The sequence below is a fragment of the Lampris incognitus genome, chromosome 16, assembly GCF_029633865.1.
Source record: "Lampris incognitus isolate fLamInc1 chromosome 16, fLamInc1.hap2, whole genome shotgun sequence".
In the NCBI taxonomy this organism is placed as follows: Eukaryota; Metazoa; Chordata; class Actinopteri; order Lampriformes; family Lampridae; genus Lampris; species Lampris incognitus.
In genome coordinates, this window is record NC_079226.1 from 2,576,603 (window position 1) to 2,595,077 (window position 18,475).

The 18,475-nt window shown below is 49.1% G+C and overlaps 1 protein-coding gene across 2 annotated transcripts in view; it reads right to left on the minus strand.

The window, feature by feature from the left end:
• Nucleotides 1–18,475, minus strand: part of syne1b (spectrin repeat containing, nuclear envelope 1b) — a 394,236-nt gene that overhangs the window by 104,788 nt on the left and 270,973 nt on the right. For both annotated transcript variants that reach the window (XM_056296155.1, XM_056296154.1), the window contains 2 exons: nt 17,113–17,295; nt 16,741–16,887 (listed from right to left, as the gene is read on the minus strand). In XM_056296155.1, the coding sequence (XP_056152130.1) occupies nt 16,741–16,887; nt 17,113–17,295 (330 nt within the window). The remainder of the gene's footprint in view (nt 1–16,740; nt 16,888–17,112; nt 17,296–18,475) is intronic.

The following is an 18,475-nucleotide window of genomic DNA, read 5'->3' on the forward strand; positions in this document are numbered from 1 at the left end:
GAAAACAGAAGGAGAGAGACAGAAGAGAAGACGGCATGAAAAACAGAGGGAGAGAGACAGAAGAGAAGACGGCATGAAAACAGAGGGAGAGAGACAGAAGAGAAGACGGGCATGAAAACAGAAGGAGAGAGACAGAAGAGAAGACGGCATGAAAACAGAGGGAGAGAGACAGAAGAGAAGACGGGCATGAAAACAGAAGGAGAGAGACAGAAGAGAAGACGGCATGAAAACAGAGGGAGAGAGACAGAAGAGAAGACGGGATGAAAACAGAGGGAGAGAGACAGAAGAGAAGACGGGAGGAAAACAGAGAGAGAGAGACAGAAGAGAAGACGGGATGAAAACAGAGGGAGAGGACAGAAGAGAAGACGGGAGGAAAACAGAGGGAGAGAGACAGAAGAGAAGACGGGCATGAAAACAGAGGGAGAGAGACAGAAGAGAAGACGGGAGGAAAACAGAGGGAGAGAGAGACAGAAGAGAAGACTGCATGAAAACAGAGGGAGAGAGACAGAAGAGAAGACGGGCATGAAAACAGAGGGAGAGAGACAGAAGAGAAGACGGGAGGAAAACAGAGAGAGAGAGACAGAAGAGAAGACGGGATGAAAACAGAGAGAGAGAGACAGAAGAGAAGACGGGAGGAAAACAGAGGGAGAGACAGAAGAGAAGACGAGCATGAAAACAGAGGAGAGAGAAACAGAAGAGAAGACAGGCATGAAAACAGAGGGAGAGAGACAGAAGAGAAGACGGATGAAAACAGAGGGAGAGAGACAGAAGAGAAGACGGATGAAAACAGAGGGAGAGAGACAGAAGAGAAGACAGGCATGAAAACAGAGGGAGAGAGAAACAGAAGAGAAGACAGGCATGAAAACAGAGGGAGAGAGACAGAAGAGAAGACGGGATGAAAACAGAGGGAGAGAGACAGAAGAGAAGACAGGCATGAAAACAGAGGGAGAGAGACAGAAGAGACGACAGGCATGAAAACAGAGGGAGAGAGACAGAAGAGAAGACGGGATGAAAACAGAGGGAGAGAGACAGAAGAGAAGACGGGGTGAAAACAGAGGGAGAGAAACAGAAGAGAAGACGGCATGAAAACAGAGGGAGAGAGACAGAAGAGAAGACAGGCATGAAAACAGAGGGAGAGAGAAACAGAAGAGAAGACAGGCATGAAAACAGAGGGAGAGAGACAGAAGAGAAGACAGCATGAAAACAGAAGGAGAGAGACAGAAGAGAAGACGGGATGAAAACAGAGGAGAGAGACAGAATAGAAGACGGGCATGAAAACAGAGGGAGAGAGACAGAAGAGAAGACGGGAGGAAAACAGAGGGAGAGAGAGACAGAAGAGAAGACGGGCATGAAAACAGAGGGAGAGAGACAGAAGAGAAGACGGGATGAAAACAGAGGGAGAGAGACAGAAGAGAAGACGGGAGGAAAACAGAGGGAGAGAGACAGAAGAGAAGACGAGCATGAAAACAGAGGGAGAGAGACAGAAGAGAAGACGGCATGAAAACAGAGGGAGAGAGACAGAAGAGAAGACGGGAGGAAAACAGAGGGAGAGAGACAGAAGAGAAGACGGGATGAAAACAGGGGGAGAGGGACAGAAGAGAAGACAGGCATGAAAACAGAGGGAGAGAGACAGAAGAGAAGACGGGAGGAAAACAGAGGGAGAGAGACAGAAGAGAAGACGGGAGGAAAACAGAGGGAGAGAGACAGAAGAGAAGACGGGATGAAAACAGGGGGAGAGGGACAGAAGAGAAGACAGGCATGAAAACAGAGGGAGAGAGACAGAAGAGAAGACGGGATGAAAACAGAGGGAGAGAGACAGAAGAGAAGACGGGATGAAAACAGAGGGAGAGAGACAGAAGAGAAGACGGCATGAAAACAGAGGGAGAGAGACAGAAGAGAAGACGGGATGAAAACAGAGGGAGAGAGACAGAAGAGAAGACGGGCATGAAAACAGAGGGAGAGAGAGACAGAAGAGAAGACGGCATGAAAACAGAGGGAGAGAGACAGAAGAGAAGACGGGATGAAAACAGAGGGAGAGAGACAGAAGAGAAGACGGGATGAAAACAGAGGGAGAGAGACAGAAGAGAAGACGGGATGAAAACAGAGGGAGAGAGACAGAAGAGAAGACGGGAGGAAAACAGAGGGAGAGAGACAGAAGAGAAGACAGCATGAAAACAGAGGGAGAGAGACAGAAGAGAAGACGGGCATGAAAACAGAGGGAGAGAGACAGAAGAGAAGACGAGCATGAAAACAGAGGGAGAGAGACAGAAGAGAAGACGGGCATGAAAACAGAGGGAGAGAGACAGAAGAGAAGACGGGCATGAAAACAGAGGGAGAGAGACAGAAGAGAAGACGGCATGAAAACAGAGGGAGAGAGAGACAGAAGAGAAGACGGCATGAAAACAGAGGGAGAGAGACAGAAGAGAAGACGGGCATGAAAACAGAGGGAGAGAGACAGAAGAGAAGACGGGCATGAAAACAGAGGGAGAGAGACAGAAGAGAAGACGGGATGAAAACAGAAGGAGAGAGACAGAAGAGAAGACGGCATGAAAACAGAGGGAGAGAGACAGAAGAGAAGACGGCATGAAAACAGAGGGAGAGAGACAGAAGAGAAGACGGGCATGAAAACAGAAGGAGAGAGACAGAAGAGAAGACGGCATGAAAACAGAGGGAGAGAGACAGAAGAGAAGACGGGCATGAAAACAGAAGGAGAGAGACAGAAGAGAAGACGGCATGAAAACAGAGGGAGAGAGACAGAAGAGAAGACGGGCATGAAAACAGAGGGAGAGAGACAGAAGAGAAGACGGGAGGAAAACAGAGAGAGAGAGACAGAAGAGAAGACGGGATGAAAACAGAGGGAGAGACAGAAGAGAAGACGGGAGGAAAACAGAGGGAGAGAGACAGAAGAGAAGACGGGCATGAAAACAGAGGGAGAGAGACAGAAGAGAAGACGGGAGGAAAACAGAGGGAGAGAGAGACAGAAGAGAAGACTGCATGAAAACAGAGGGAGAGAGACAGAAGAGAAGACGGGCATGAAAACAGAGGGAGAGAGACAGAAGAGAAGACGGGAGGAAAACAGAGAGAGAGAGACAGAAGAGAAGACGGGATGAAAACAGAGAGAGAGAGAGACAGAAGAGAAGACGGGAGGAAAACAGAGGGAGAGAGACAGAAGAGAAGACGGGAGGAAAACAGAGGGAGAGACAGAAGAGAAGACGAGCATGAAAACAGAGGGAGAGAGAAACAGAAGAGAAGACAGGCATGAAAACAGAGGGAGAGAGACAGAAGAGAAGACGGGATGAAAACAGAGGGAGAGAGACAGAAGAGAAGACGGGATGAAAACAGAGGGAGAGAGACAGAAGAGAAGACGGGATGAAAACAGAGGGAGAGAGAGACAGAAGAGAAGACGGCATGAAAACAGAGGGAGAGAGACAGAAGAGAAGACGGGCATGAAAACAGAGGGAGAGAGACAGAAGAGAAGACGGGCATGAAAACAGAGGGAGAGAGACAGAAGAGAAGATGGGATGAAAACAGAAGGAGAGAGACAGAAGAGAAGACGGCATGAAAACAGAGGGAGAGAGACAGAAGAGAAGACGGCATGAAAACAGAGGGAGAGAGACAGAAGAGAAGACGGGCATGAAAACAGAAGGAGAGAGACAGAAGAGAAGACGGCATGAAAACAGAGGGAGAGAGACAGAAGAGAAGACGGGCATGAAAACAGAAGGAGAGAGACAGAAGAGAAGACGGCATGAAAACAGAGGGAGAGAGACAGAAGAGAAGACGGCATGAAAACAGAGGGAGAGAGACAGAAGAGAAGACGGGCATGAAAACAGAGGGAGAGAGACAGAAGAGAAGACGGGAGGAAAACAGAGAGAGAGAGACAGAAGAGAAGACGGGATGAAAACAGAGGGAGAGAGACAGAAGAGAAGACGGGAGGAAAACAGAGGGAGAGAGACAGAAGAGAAGACGGGCATGAAAACAGAGAGAGAGAGACAGAAGAGAAGACGGGATGAAAACAGAGGGAGAGACAGAAGAGAAGACGGGAGGAAAACAGAGAGAGAGAGACAGAAGAGAAGACGGGAGGAAAACAGAGGGAGAGAGACAGAAGAGAAGACGGGCATGAAAACAGAGGGAGAGAGACAGAAGAGAAGACGGGCATGAAAACAGAGGGAGAGAGACAGAAGAGAAGACGGGAGGAAAACAGAGGGAGAGAGAGACAGAAGAGAAGACTGCATGAAAACAGAGGGAGAGAGACAGAAGAGAAGACGGGCATGAAAACAGAGGGAGAGAGACAGAAGAGAAGACGGGAGGAAAACAGAGAGAGAGAGACAGAAGAGAAGACGGGATGAAAACAGAGAGAGAGAGACAGAAGAGAAGACGGGAGGAAAACAGAGGGAGAGACAGAAGAGAAGACGAGCATGAAAACAGAGGGAGAGAGAAACAGAAGAGAAGACAGGCATGAAAACAGAGGGAGAGAGACAGAAGAGAAGACGGGATGAAAACAGAGGGAGAGAGACAGAAGAGAAGACGGGATGAAAACAGAGGGAGAGAGACAGAAGAGAAGACAGGCATGAAAACAGAGGGAGAGAGAACAGAAGAGAAGACAGGCATGAAAACAGAGGGAGAGAGACAGAAGAGAAGACGGGATGAAAACAGAGGGAGAGAGACAGAAGAGAAGACAGGCATGAAAACAGAGGGAGAGAGACAGAAGAGAAGACAGGCATGAAAACAGAGGGAGAGAGACAGAAGAGAAGACGGGATGAAAACAGAGGGAGAGAGGACAGAAGAGAAGACGGGGTGAAAACAGAGGGAGAGAGACAGAAGAGAAGACAGGCATGAAAACAGAGGGAGAGAGACAGAAGAGAAGACAGGCATGAAAACAGAGGGAGAGAGAAACAGAAGAGAAGACGGGATGAAAACAGAGGGAGAGAGACAGAAGAGAAGACGGGATGAAAACAGAGGGAGAGAGACAGAAGAGAAGACGGGATGAAAACAGAGGGAGAGAGACAGAAGAGAAGACGGGCATGAAAACAGAGGGAGAGAGACAGAAGAGAAGACGGGAGGAAAACAGAGGGAGAGAGACAGAAGAGAAGACGGCATGAAAACAGAGGGAGAGAGACAGAAGAGAAGACGGGATGAAACAGAGGGAGAGAGACAGAAGAGAAGACGGCATGAAAACAGAGGGAGAGAGACAGAAGAGAAGACAGCATGAAAACAGAGGGAGAGAGACAGAAGAGAAGACAGGCATGAAAACAGAGGGAGAGAGACAGAAGAGAAGACGGATGAAAACAGAGGGAGAGAGAGACAGAAGAGAAGACGGGCATGAAAACAGAGGGAGAGAGACAGAAGAGAAGACGGGCATGAAAACAGAGGGAGAGAGACAGAAGAGAAGACGGGATGAAAACAGAGGGAGAGAGAACAGAAGAGAAGACAGGCATGAAAACAGAGGGAGAGAGAGACAGAAGAGAAGACGGGATGAAAACAGAGGGAGAGAGACAGAAGAGAAGACAGGCATGAAAACAGAGGGAGAGAGACAGAAGAGAAGACGGGCATGAAAACAGAGGGAGAGAGACAGAAGAGAAGACGGGAGGAAAACAGAGGGAGAGAGACAGAAGAGAAGACGGGATGAAAACAGGGGGAGAGGGACAGAAGAGAAGACAGGCATGAAAACAGAGGGAGAGAGACAGAAGAGAAGACGGGATGAAAACAGAGGGAGAGAGACAGAAGAGAAGACGGGATGAAAACAGAGGGAGAGAGAAACAGAAGAGAAGACAGGCATGAAAACAGAGGGAGAGAGACAGAAGAGAAGACGGCATGAAAACAGAGGGAGAGAGACAGAAGAGAAGACGGGATGAAAACAGAGGGAGAGAGACAGAAGAGAAGACGGGCATGAAAACAGAGGGAGAGAGACAGAAGAGAAGACGGGATGAAAACAGAGGGAGAGAGACAGAAGAGAAGACGGGATGAAAACAGAGGGAGAGAGACAGAAGAGAAGACGGGATGAAAACAGAGGGAGAGAGACAGAAGAGAAGACGGGATGAAAACAGAGGGAGAGAGACAGAAGAGAAGACGGGCATGAAAACAGAAGGAGAGAGACAGAAGAGAAGACGGCATGAAAACAGAGGGCGAGAGACAGAAGAGAAGACGGGCATGAAAACAGAGGGAGAGAGACAGAAGAGAAGACGGGAGGAAAACAGAGGGAGAGACAGAAGAGAAGACGGGATGAAAACAGAGGGAGAGAGACAGAAGAGAAGACAAGCATGAAAACAGAGGGAGAGAGACAGAAGAGAAGACGGGATGAAAACAGAGGGAGAGAGACAGAAGAGAAGACGGGATGAAAACAGAGGGAGAGAGACAGAAGAGAAGACAGGCATGAAAACAGAGGGAGAGAGACAGAAGAGAAGACAGGCATGAAAACAGAGGGAGAGAGAAACAGAAGAGAAGACAGGCATGAAAACAGAGGGAGAGAGACAGAAGAGAAGACGGGATGAAAACAGAGGGAGAGAGACAGAATAGAAGACGGGCATGAAAACAGAGGGAGAGAGACAGAAGAGAAGACGGCATGAAAACAGAGGGAGAGAGACAGAAGAGAAGACGGGAGGAAAACAGAGGGAGAGAGACAGAAGAGAAGACGGCATGAAAACAGAGGGAGAGAGACAGAATAGAAGACGGGAGGAAAACAGAGGGAGAGAGACAGAAGAGAAGACGGGATGAAAACAGAGGGAGAGAGACAGAAGAGAAGACGGGCATGAAAACAGAGGGCGAGAGACAGAAGAGAAGACGGGATGAAAACAGAGGGAGAGAGACAGAAGAGAAGACGGGATGAAAACAGAGGGAGAGAGACAGAAGAGAAGACGAGCATGAAAACAGAGGGAGAGAGACAGAAGAGAAGACGGCATGAAAACAGAGGGAGAGAGACAGAAGAGAAGACGGGATGAAAACAGAGGGAGAGAGACAGAAGAGAAGACGAGCATGAAAACAGAGGGAGAGAGACAGAAGAGAAGACGGGATGAAAACAGAGGGAGAGAGACAGAAGAGAAGACGGCATGAAAACAGAGGGAGAGAGACACAGAAGAGAAGACGGGATGAAAACAGAGGGAGAGAGACAGAAGAGAAGACGGGCATGAAAACAGAGGGCGAGAGAGACAGAAGAGAAGACGGGATGAAAACAGAGGGAGAGAGACAGAAGAGAAGACGGGATGAAAACAGAGGGAGAGAGACAGAAGAGAAGACGGGCATGAAAACAGAGGGAGAGAGACAGAAGAGAAGACAGGCATGAAAACAGAGGGAGAGAGACAGAAGAGAAGACGGGATGAAAACAGAGGGAGAGAGAGACAGAAGAGAAGACGGGAGGAAAACAGAGGGAGAGAGACAGAAGAGAAGACGGGATGAAAACAGAGGGAGAGAGACAGAAGAGAAGACGGCATGAAAACAGAGGGAGAGAGAAACAGAAGAGAAGACAGGCATGAAAACAGAGGGAGAGAGACAAAAGAGAAGACGGGATGAAAACAGAGGGAGAGAGACAGAATAGAAGACGGGCATGAAAACAGAGGGAGAGAGACAAAAGAGAAGACGGCATGAAAACAGAGGGAGAGAGACAGAAGAGAAGACGGCATGAAAACAGAGGGAGAGAGACAGAATAGAAGACGGGAGGAAAACAGAGGGAGAGAGACAGAAGAGAAGACGGGCATGAAAACAGAGGGAGAGAGACAGAAGAGAAGACGGGATGAAAACAGAGGGAGAGAGACAGAAGAGAAGACGGGCATGAAAACAGAGGGCGAGAGACAGAAGAGAAGACGGGATGAAAACAGAGGGAGAGAGACAGAAGAGAAGACGGCATGAAAACAGAGGGAGAGAGACAGAAGAGAAGACGGGCATGAAAACAGAGGGAGAGAGACAGAAGAGAAGACGGGAGGAAAACAGAGGGCGAGAGAGACAGAAGAGAAGACGGGAGGAAAACAGAGGGAGAGAGACAGAAGAGAAGACGGGCATGAAAACAGAGGGAGAGAGACAGAAGAGAAGACGGGATGAAAACAGAGGGAGAGAGACAGAAGAGAAGACGGGATGAAAACAGAGGGAGAGAGACAGAAGGGAAGACGGGATGAAAACAGAGGGAGAGAGACAGAAGAGAAGACGGGATGAAAACAGAGGGAGAGAGACAGAAGGGAAGACAGCATGAAAACAGAGGGAGAGAGACAGAAGAGAAGACGGGAGGAAAACAGAGGGAGAGAGACAGAAGAGAAGACGGGATGAAAACAGAGGGAGAGAGACAGAAGAGAAGACGGGCATGAAAACATAGGGAGAGAGACAGAAGAGAAGACGGGCATGAAAACAGAGGGAGAGAGACAGAAGAGAAGACGGGCATGAAAACAGAGGGAGAGAGACAGAAGAGAAGACGGGAGGAAAACAGAGGGAGAGAGACAGAAGAGAAGACGGGCATGAAAACAGAGGGCGAGAGACAGAAGAGAAGACGGCATGAAAACAGAGGGCGAGAGAGACAGAAGAGAAGACGGGAGGAAAACAGAGGGCGAGAGAGACAGAAGAGAAGACGAGCATGAAAACAGAGGGAGAGAGACAGAAGAGAAGACAGCATGAAAACAGAGGGAGAGAGACAGAAGAGAAGACGGGCATGAAAACAGGGGGCGAGAGAGACAGAAGAGAAGACAGGCATGAAAACAGAGGGAGAGAGACAGAAGAGAAGACGGGAGGAAAACAGAGGGAGAGAGACAGAAGAGAAGACGGGATGAAAACAGAGGGAGAGAGACAGAAGAGAAGACGGGATGAAAACAGAGGGAGAGAGAAACAGAAGAGAAGACGGGCATGAAAACAGAGGGAGAGAGACAGAAGAGAAGACGGGAGGAAAACAGAGGGAGAGAGACAGAAGAGAAGACGGGATGAAAACAGAGGGAGAGAGACAGAAGAGAAGACGGGAGGAAAACAGAGGGAGAGAGAGACAGAAGAGAAGACAGGCATGAAAACAGAGGGAGAGAGACAGAAGAGAAGACGGGATGAAAACAGAGGGAGAGAAACAGAAGAGAAGACGGGATGAAAACAGAGGGAGAGAGAAACAGAAGAGAAGACAGGCATGAAAACAGAGGGAGAGAGACAGAAGAGAAGACGGGAGGAAAACAGAGGGAGAGAGACAGAAGAGAAGACGGGATGAAAACAGAGGGAGAGAGACAGAAGAGAAGACGGGAGGAAAACAGAGGGAGAGAGAGACAGAAGAGAAGACAGGCATGAAAACAGAGGGAGAGAGACAGAAGAAAAGACGAGCATGAAAACAGAGGGAGAGAGACAGAAGAGAAGACGGGAGGAAAACAGAGGGAGAGAGACAGAAGAGAAGACGGGATGAAAACAGAGGGAGAGAAACAGAAGAGAAGACGGGATGAAAACAGAGGGAGAGAGAAACAGAAGAGAAGACAGGCATGAAAACAGAGGGAGAGAGACAGAAGAGAAGACGGGATGAAAACAGAGGGAGAGAGACAGAAGAGAAGACGGGAGGAAAACAGAGGGAGAGAGAGACAGAAGAGAAGACAGGCATGAAAACAGAGGGAGAGAGACAGAAGAGAAGACGGGCATGAAAACAGAGGGAGAGAGACAGAAGAGAAGACGGGAGGAAAACAGAGGGCGAGAGACAGAAGAGAAGACGGGCATGAAAACAGAGGGAGAGAGACAGAAGAGAAGACGGCATGAAAACAGAGGGAGAGAGAGACAGAAGAGAAGACGAGCATGAAAACAGAGGGAGAGAGACAGAAGAGAAGACGGGATGAAAACAGAGGGAGAGAGACAGAAGAGAAGACGGGCATGAAAACAGAGGGAGAGAGACAGAAGAGAAGACGGCATGAAAACAGAGGGAGAGAGAGACAGAAGAGAAGACGAGCATGAAAACAGAGGGAGAGAGACAGAAGAGAAGACGGGATGAAAACAGAGGGAGAGAGACAGAAGAGAAGACGGCATGAAAACAGAGGGAGAGAGACAGAATAGAAGACGGGAGGAAAACAGAGGGAGAGAGACAGAAGAGAAGACGGGCATGAAAACAGAGGGAGAGAGACAGAAGAGAAGACGGGATGAAAACAGAGGGAGAGAGACAGAAGAGAAGACGGGCATGAAAACAGAGGGCGAGAGACAGAAGAGAAGACGGGCATGAAAACAGAGGGAGAGAGACAGAAGAGAAGACGGGCATGAAAACAGAGGGAGAGAGACAGAAGAGAAGACGGGATGAAAACAGAGGGAGAGAGACAGAAGAGAAGACGGCATGAAAACAGAGGGCGAGAGAGACAGAAGAGAAGACGGGAGGAAAACAGAGGGAGAGAGACAGAAGAGAAGACGGGCATGAAAACAGAGGGAGAGAGAAACAGAAGAGAAGACGGGATGAAAACAGAGGGAGAGAGAGACAGAAGAGAAGACGGGAGGAAAACAGAGGGAGAGAGACAGAAGAGAAGACGGGATGAAAACAGAGGGAGAGAGACAGAAGAGAAGACGGGCATGAAAACAGAGGGAGAGAGACAGAAGAGAAGACAGGCATGAAAACAGAGGGAGAGAGAGACAGAAGAGAAGACGGGAGGAAAACAGAGGGAGAGAGACAGAAGAGAAGACAGCATGAAAACAGAGGGAGAGAGACAGAAGAGAAGACGGGCATGAAAACAGAGGGAGAGAGACAGAAGAGAAGACGAGCATGAAAACAGAGGGAGAGAGACAGAAGAGAAGACGGGCATGAAAACAGAAGGAGAGAGACAGAAGAGAAGACGGGATGAAAACAGAGGGAGAGAGACAGAAGAGAAGACGGGCATGAAAACAGAGGGAGAGAGACAGAAGAGAAGACAGGCATGAAAACAGAGGGAGAGAGAGACAGAAGAGAAGACGGGAGGAAAACAGAGGGAGAGAGACAGAAGAGAAGACGGCATGAAAACAGAGGGAGAGAGACAGAAGAGAAGACGGGAGGAAAACAGAGGGAGAGAGACAGAAGAGAAGACGGCATGAAAACAGAGGGAGAGAGACAGAAGAGAAGACGGGAGGAAAACAGAGGGAGAGAGACAGAAGAGAAGACGGGATGAAAACAGAGGGAGAGAGACAGAAGAGAAGACAGGCATGAAAACAGAGGGAGAGAGAGACAGAAGAGAAGACGGGAGGAAAACAGAGGGAGAGAGACAGAAGAGAAGACGAGCATGAAAACAGAGGGCGAGAGACAGAAGAGAAGACGGGATGAAAACAGAGGGAGAGAGACAGAAGAGAAGACGGGCATGAAAACAGAGGGAGAGAGACAGAAGAGAAGACGGCATGAAAACAGAGGGAGAGAGAGACAGAAGAGAAGACGAGCATGAAAACAGAGGGAGAGAGACAGAAGAGAAGACGGGATGAAAACAGAGGGAGAGAGACAGAAGAGAAGACGGCATGAAAACAGAGGGAGAGAGACAGAATAGAAGACGGGAGGAAAACAGAGGGAGAGAGACAGAAGAGAAGACGGGCATGAAAACAGAGGGAGAGAGACAGAAGAGAAGACGGGATGAAAACAGAGGGAGAGAGACAGAAGAGAAGACGGGCATGAAAACAGAGGGCGAGAGACAGAAGAGAAGACGGGCATGAAAACAGAGGGAGAGAGACAGAAGAGAAGACGGGCATGAAAACAGAGGGAGAGAGACAGAAGAGAAGACGGGATGAAAACAGAGGGAGAGAGACAGAAGAGAAGACGGCATGAAAACAGAGGGCGAGAGAGACAGAAGAGAAGACGGCATGAAAACAGAGGGAGAGAGACAGAAGAGAAGACGGCATGAAAACAGAGGGCGAGAGAGACAGAAGAGAAGACGGGAGGAAAACAGAGGGAGAGAGACAGAAGAGAAGACGGGCATGAAAACAGAGGGAGAGAGAAACAGAAGAGAAGACGGGATGAAAACAGAGGGAGAGAGAGACAGAAGAGAAGACGGGAGGAAAACAGAGGGAGAGAGACAGAAGAGAAGACGGGATGAAAACAGAGGGAGAGAGACAGAAGAGAAGACGGGCATGAAAACAGAGGGAGAGAGAGACAGAAGAGAAGACGGGAGGAAAACAGAGGGAGAGAGACAGAAGAGAAGACAGGCATGAAAACAGAGGGAGAGAGACAGAAGAGAAGACAGGCATGAAAACAGAGGGAGAGAGACAGAAGAGAAGACGGGAGGAAAACAGAGGGAGAGAGAGACAGAAGAGAAGACGGGATGAAAACAGAGGGAGAGAGACAGAAGAGAAGACAGGCATGAAAACAGAGGGAGAGAGAGACAGAAGAGAAGACGGGAGGAAAACAGAGGGAGAGAGACAGAAGAGAAGACAGCATGAAAACAGAGGGAGAGAGACAGAAGAGAAGACGGGCATGAAAACAGAGGGAGAGAGACAGAAGAGAAGACGAGCATGAAAACAGAGGGAGAGAGACAGAAGAGAAGACGGGCATGAAAACAGAAGGAGAGAGACAGAAGAGAAGACGGGATGAAAACAGAGGGAGAGAGACAGAAGAGAAGACAGCATGAAAACAGAGGGAGAGAGACAGAAGAGAAGACGGGATGAAAACAGAGGGAGAGAGACAGAAGAGAAGACGGGCATGAAAACAGAGGGAGAGAGACAGAAGAGAAGACAGGCATGAAAACAGAGGGAGAGAGAGACAGAAGAGAAGACGGGAGGAAAACAGAGGGAGAGAGACAGAAGAGAAGACGGCATGAAAACAGAGGGAGAGAGACAGAAGAGAAGACGGGAGGAAAACAGAGGGAGAGAGACAGAAGAGAAGACGGCATGAAAACAGAGGGAGAGAGACAGAAGAGAAGACGGGAGGAAAACAGAGGGAGAGAGACAGAAGAGAAGACGGGATGAAAACAGAGGGAGAGAGACAGAAGAGAAGACAGGCATGAAAACAGAGGGAGAGAGAGACAGAAGAGAAGACGGGAGGAAAACAGAGGGAGAGAGACAGAAGAGAAGACGAGCATGAAAACAGAGGGCGAGAGACAGAAGAGAAGACGGGATGAAAACAGAGGGAGAGAGACAGAAGAGAAGACGGCATGAAAACAGAGGGCGAGAGACAGAAGAGAAGACGGGAGGAAAACAGAGGGAGAGAGACAGAAGAGAAGACGAGCATGAAAACAGAGGGAGAGAGACAGAAGAGAAGACAGGCATGAAAACATAGGGAGAGAGACAGAAGAGAAGACGGGCATGAAAACAGAGGGAGAGAGACAGAAGAGAAGACAGCATGAAAACAGAGGGAGAGAGACAGAAGAGAAGACGGGATGAAAACAGAGGGAGAGAGAGACAGAAGAGAAGACAGGCATGAAAACAGAGGGAGAGAGACAGAAGAGAAGACGAGCATGAAAACAGAGGGAGAGAGACAGAAGAGAAGACTGCATGAAAACAGAGGGAGAGAGACAGAAGAGAAGACGGGAGGAAAACAGAGGGAGAGAGACAGAAGAGAAGACGGGATGAAAACAGAGGGAGAGAAACAGAAGAGAAGACGGGATGAAAACAGAGGGAGAGAGACAGAAGAGAAGACGGCATGAAAACAGAGGGAGAGAAACAGAAGAGAAGACAGGCATGAAAACAGAGGGAGAGAGACAGAAGAGAAGACGGGAGGAAAACAGAGGGAGAGAGACAGAAGAGAAGACGGGATGAAAACAGAGGGAGAGAGACAGAAGAGAAGACGGGAGGAAAACAGAGGGAGAGAGAGACAGAAGAGAACACAGGCATGAAAACAGAGGGAGAGAGACAGAAGAGAAGACGGGATGAAAACAGAGGGAGAGAGACAGAAGAGAAGACAGGCATGAAAACAGAGGGAGAGAGAGACAGAAGAGAAGACGGGCATGAAAACAGAGGGAGAGAGACAGAAGAGAAGACAGGCATGAAAACAGAGGGAGAGAAACAGAAGAGAAGACGGGATGAAAACAGAGGGAGAGAGAAACAGAAGAGAAGACAGGCATGAAAACAGAGGGAGAGAGACAGAAGAGAAGACGGGAGGAAAACAGAGGGAGAGAGACAGAAGAGAAGACGGGATGAAAACAGAGGGAGAGAGACAGAAGAGAAGACGGGAGGAAAACAGAGGGAGAGAGAGACAGAAGAGAAGACAGGCATGAAAACAGAGGGAGAGAGAAACAGAAGAGAAGACGGGAGGAAAACAGAGGGAGAGAGACAGAAGAGAAGACGAGCATGAAAACAGAGGGAGAGAGACAGAAGAGAAGACGGGAGGAAAACAGAGGGAGAGAGACAGAAGAGAAGACGGGATGAAAACAGAGGGAGAGAAACAGAAGAGAAGACGGGATGAAAACAGAGGGAGAGAGAAACAGAAGAGAAGACAGGCATGAAAACAGAGGGAGAGAGACAGAAGAGAAGACGGGATGAAAACAGAGGGAGAGAGACAGAAGAGAAGACGGGAGGAAAACAGAGGGAGAGAGAGACAGAAGAGAAGACAGGCATGAAAACAGAGGGAGAGAGACAGAAGAGAAGACGGGCATGAAAACAGAGGGAGAGAGACAGAAGAGAAGACGGGAGGAAAACAGAGGGAGAGAAACAGAAGAGAAGACGGGAGGAAAACAGAGGGAGAGAGACAGAAGAGAAGACGGGAGGAAAACAGAGGGAGAGAGACAGAAGAGAAGACGGGCATGAAAACAGAGGGAGAGAGACAGAAGAGAAGACGAGCATGAAAACAGAGGGAGAGAGACAGAAGAGAAGACGGCATGAAAACAGAGGGAGAGAGACAGAAGAGAAGACGGGAGGAAAACAGAGGGAGAGAAACAGAAGAGAAGACGGGAGGAAAACAGAGGGAGAGAGACAGAAGAGAAGACGGGCATGAAAACAGAGGGCGAGAGAGACAGAAGAGAAGACGGGAGGAAAACAGAGGGAGAGAGACAGAAGAGAAGACAGGCATGAAAACAGAGGGAGAGAGACAGAAGAGAAGACGGGATGAAAACAGAGGGAGAGAGACAGAAGAGAAGACGGGATGAAAACAGAGGGAGAGAGACAGAAGAGAAGACGGGAGGAAAACAGAGGGAGAGAGACAGAAGAGAAGACGGGAGGAAAACAGAGGGAGAGAGACAGAAGAGAAGACGGGAGGAAAACAGAGGGAGAGAGACAGAAGAGAAGACGGGAGGAAAACAGAGGGAGAGAGACAGAAGAGAAGACGGGAGGAAAACAGAGGGAGAGAGACAGAAGAGAAGACAGCATGAAAACAGAGGGAGAGAGACAGAAGAGAAGACGGGATGAAAACAGAGGGAGAGAGACAGAAGAGAAGACGGGCATGAAAAAAGAGGGAGAGAGACAGAAGAGAAGACGGGAGGAAAACAGAGGGAGAGAGACAGAAGAGAAGACGGGCATGAAAAAAGAGGGAGAGAGACAGAAGAGAAGACGGGATGAAAACAGAGGGAGAGAGACAGAAGAGAAGACGGCATGAAAACAGAGGGAGAGAGACAGAAGAGAAGACGGGCATGAAAACAGAGGGAGAGACACAGAAGAGAAGACGGGATGAAAACAGAGGGAGAGAGACAGAAGAGAAGACGGGCATGAAAACAGAGGGAGAGAGACAGAAAAGAAGACGGGCATGAAAACAGAGGGAGAGAGACAGAAGAGAAGACGGGAGGAAAACAGAGGGAGAGAGACAGAAGAGAAGACGGGCATGAAAACAGAGGGAGAGAGACAGAAGAGAAGACGGGCATGAAAACAGAGGGAGAAAGACAGAAGAGAAGACGGGCATGAAAACAGAGGGAGAGAGACAGAAGAGAAGACGGGAGGAAAACAGAGGGAGAGAGAGACAGAAGAGAAGACAGCATGAAAACAGAGGGAGAGAGACAGAAGAGAAGACGGCATGAAAACAGAGGGAGAGAGACAGAAGAGAAGACGGGCATGAAAACAGAGGGAGAGAGACAGAAGAGAAGACGGGAGGAAAACAGAGGGAGAGAGAAACAGAAGAGAAGACAGCATGAAAACAGAGGGAGAGAGACAGAAGAGAAGACAGCATGAAAACAGAGGGAGAGAGAGACAGAAGAGAAGACGAGCATGAAAACAGAGGGAGAGAGACAGAAGAGAAGACGGGATGAAAACAGAGGGAGAGAGACAGAAGAGAAGACGGGATGAAAACAGAGGGAGAGAGACAGAAGAGAAGACGGGAGGAAAACAGAGGGAGAGAGACAGAAGAGAAGACGGGATGAAAACAGAGGGAGAGAGACAGAAGAGAAGACGGGAGGAAAACAGAGGGAGAGAGACAGAAGAGAAGACGGGAGGAAAACAGAGGGAGAGAGAGACAGAAGAGAAGACTGCATGAAAACAGAGGGAGAGAGACAGAAGAGAAGACGGGATGAAAACAGAGGGAGAGAGACAGAAGAGAAGACGGGATGAAAACAGAGGGAGAGAGACAGAAGAGAAGACGGGAGGAAAACAGAGGGAGAGAGACAGAAGAGAAGACGGGATGAAAACAGAGGGAGAGAGACAGAAGAGAAGACGGGAGGAAAACAGAGGGAGAGAGACAGAAGAGAAGACGGGAGGAAAACAGAGGGAGAGAGAGACAGAAGAGAAGACAGGCATGAAAACAGAGGGAGAGAGAGACAGAAGAGAAGACAGCATGAAAACAGAGGGAGAGAGACAGAAGAGAAGACGGGATGAAAACAGAGGGAGAGAGACAGAAGAGAAGACGGGATGAAAACAGAGGGAGAGAGACAGAAGAGAAGACGGCATGAAAACAGAGGGAGAGAGACAGACACACAGGCGATGGACAACTCGACAGCTAAGGACACTGTTCACTAATGCTACCTTGAGCTCCTCCATGCGGTCCTGGATGACTGACAGGTCAGAGGAGCTGTTTGGATCCTGGGCCTTCAGAGCCTTCTCAGCCTCCACGAGCCACCGACCCAAAGACTCCAGCTGCTCATTAAAGGTCTCATAGTCCTGGACTCCAGTCTGGAAGAATTAAAAAGACAAAAGAAACACAAAAATAACCGAAGAAACTTCCACCTCTTATTCAGAATCTAGCACAGTGTTCATCTTCTAACTGTGTAGATCAACTTGATCTACTTGGGGAAAACGTCAAGCATAAAGCACGAGAAACTGGTTGATTGACTGATTGATTGATGATTGATTGATGGACTGCATGGTGTTAAAATACACGGTCATTTGTGGGAATACCTGCAGTGTGGCGAGTTGTCTGGTGAGTGCCTGTTCAGCGGCAGCGAGCCGCTGGCTAAGGGAGAGGTAGTCGGACTGGATGGCGGAGGCAGCCGACGTGTCGACCTGCTGCTTCAGCTGCTCGCCCAGTTCGTGCAAAACCTGCAGACCGGCCTGAACCGGAGCCTGAGACCGCAGCAGCTCCTAACACATACCAACGACACCAACCAACCCTTTACTTCCTGTTTAAACTGTTATGTGGACAGGACAGTGATCTAAAATAAACTTGTTTTAAATGCTGTTAGCTGTGCCTCTGCACTTTATTTAGAGATGCACTGATACCACATGTTCACTCGACACCAAGTCCCAGTATGAATCTTTAAGTATGGGTCGTAATAATAATAATGATAACAATATTAATAATAATAATAATAAATTAAACTTATATAGCGCTTTTCTAACACTCAAAGTGGGTGAAACAAGACAACAGATAAACACAACACAACATACAGGGGTGGATGGGAAGGGGGGCAGACATACAGGGGTGGCTGGGAAGGGGGGCAGACATACAGGGGTGGCTGGGAAGGGGGGCAGACATATAGGGGTGGATGGGAAGGGGGGCAGACATATAGAGGTGGATGGGAAGGGGGGCAGACATACAGGGGTGGATGGGAAGGGGGGCAGACATATAGAGGTGGCTGGGAAGGGGGGCAGACATACAGGGGTGGCTGGAAAGGGGGGCAGACATACAGGGGTGGACGGGAAGGGGGGCAGACATACAGGGGTGGCTGGGAAGGGGGGCAGACATACAGGGGTGGCTGGGACGGGGGGCTACGAGAGGGAGAAGCAGCAGCCACACATGACGCCAGCAGTACTCTCCCACTTAAACACACACAAGGGGGCAAGAAAAACACAAAACAACAGCACGGTGGACATCGATGTTGTGTAGGGGTTTACTCCTGTAGCCTATTCTTCTCCCGAGGTATCCACTAGGTGGCCCTATTTAACCCATAGCTGGGGGCTGGTTCGTGGGCATCAGGGAATATCCACACACCGGTGGGTATGCGTACCGCACGCCTAGGGGCCAGACCTCCTCCGAGTCCCTTGTAGTTCAGCCATGTTCCAAGGTGTACCCAGTTACCGTGTGTCGCCACAAGGAGGCACTACATAGGGCTTGCTGTTGGAGAGGCTATGTACTGGCAGGGAGAGAATGGCTCCAGTATCCTAACTGCCAGGTGGTTCATTACAGTCACCTGTTAGGGGGGCTATGGTTCCAGGTGTAAAACCTCCCTGATTAGAGGCTGAATACCTAGAACGTGTGAATGTAATGAACCACCTGCTAGACTGGAAAACCCGTAGTAATGGTGGTACCTGAGGACCTGAT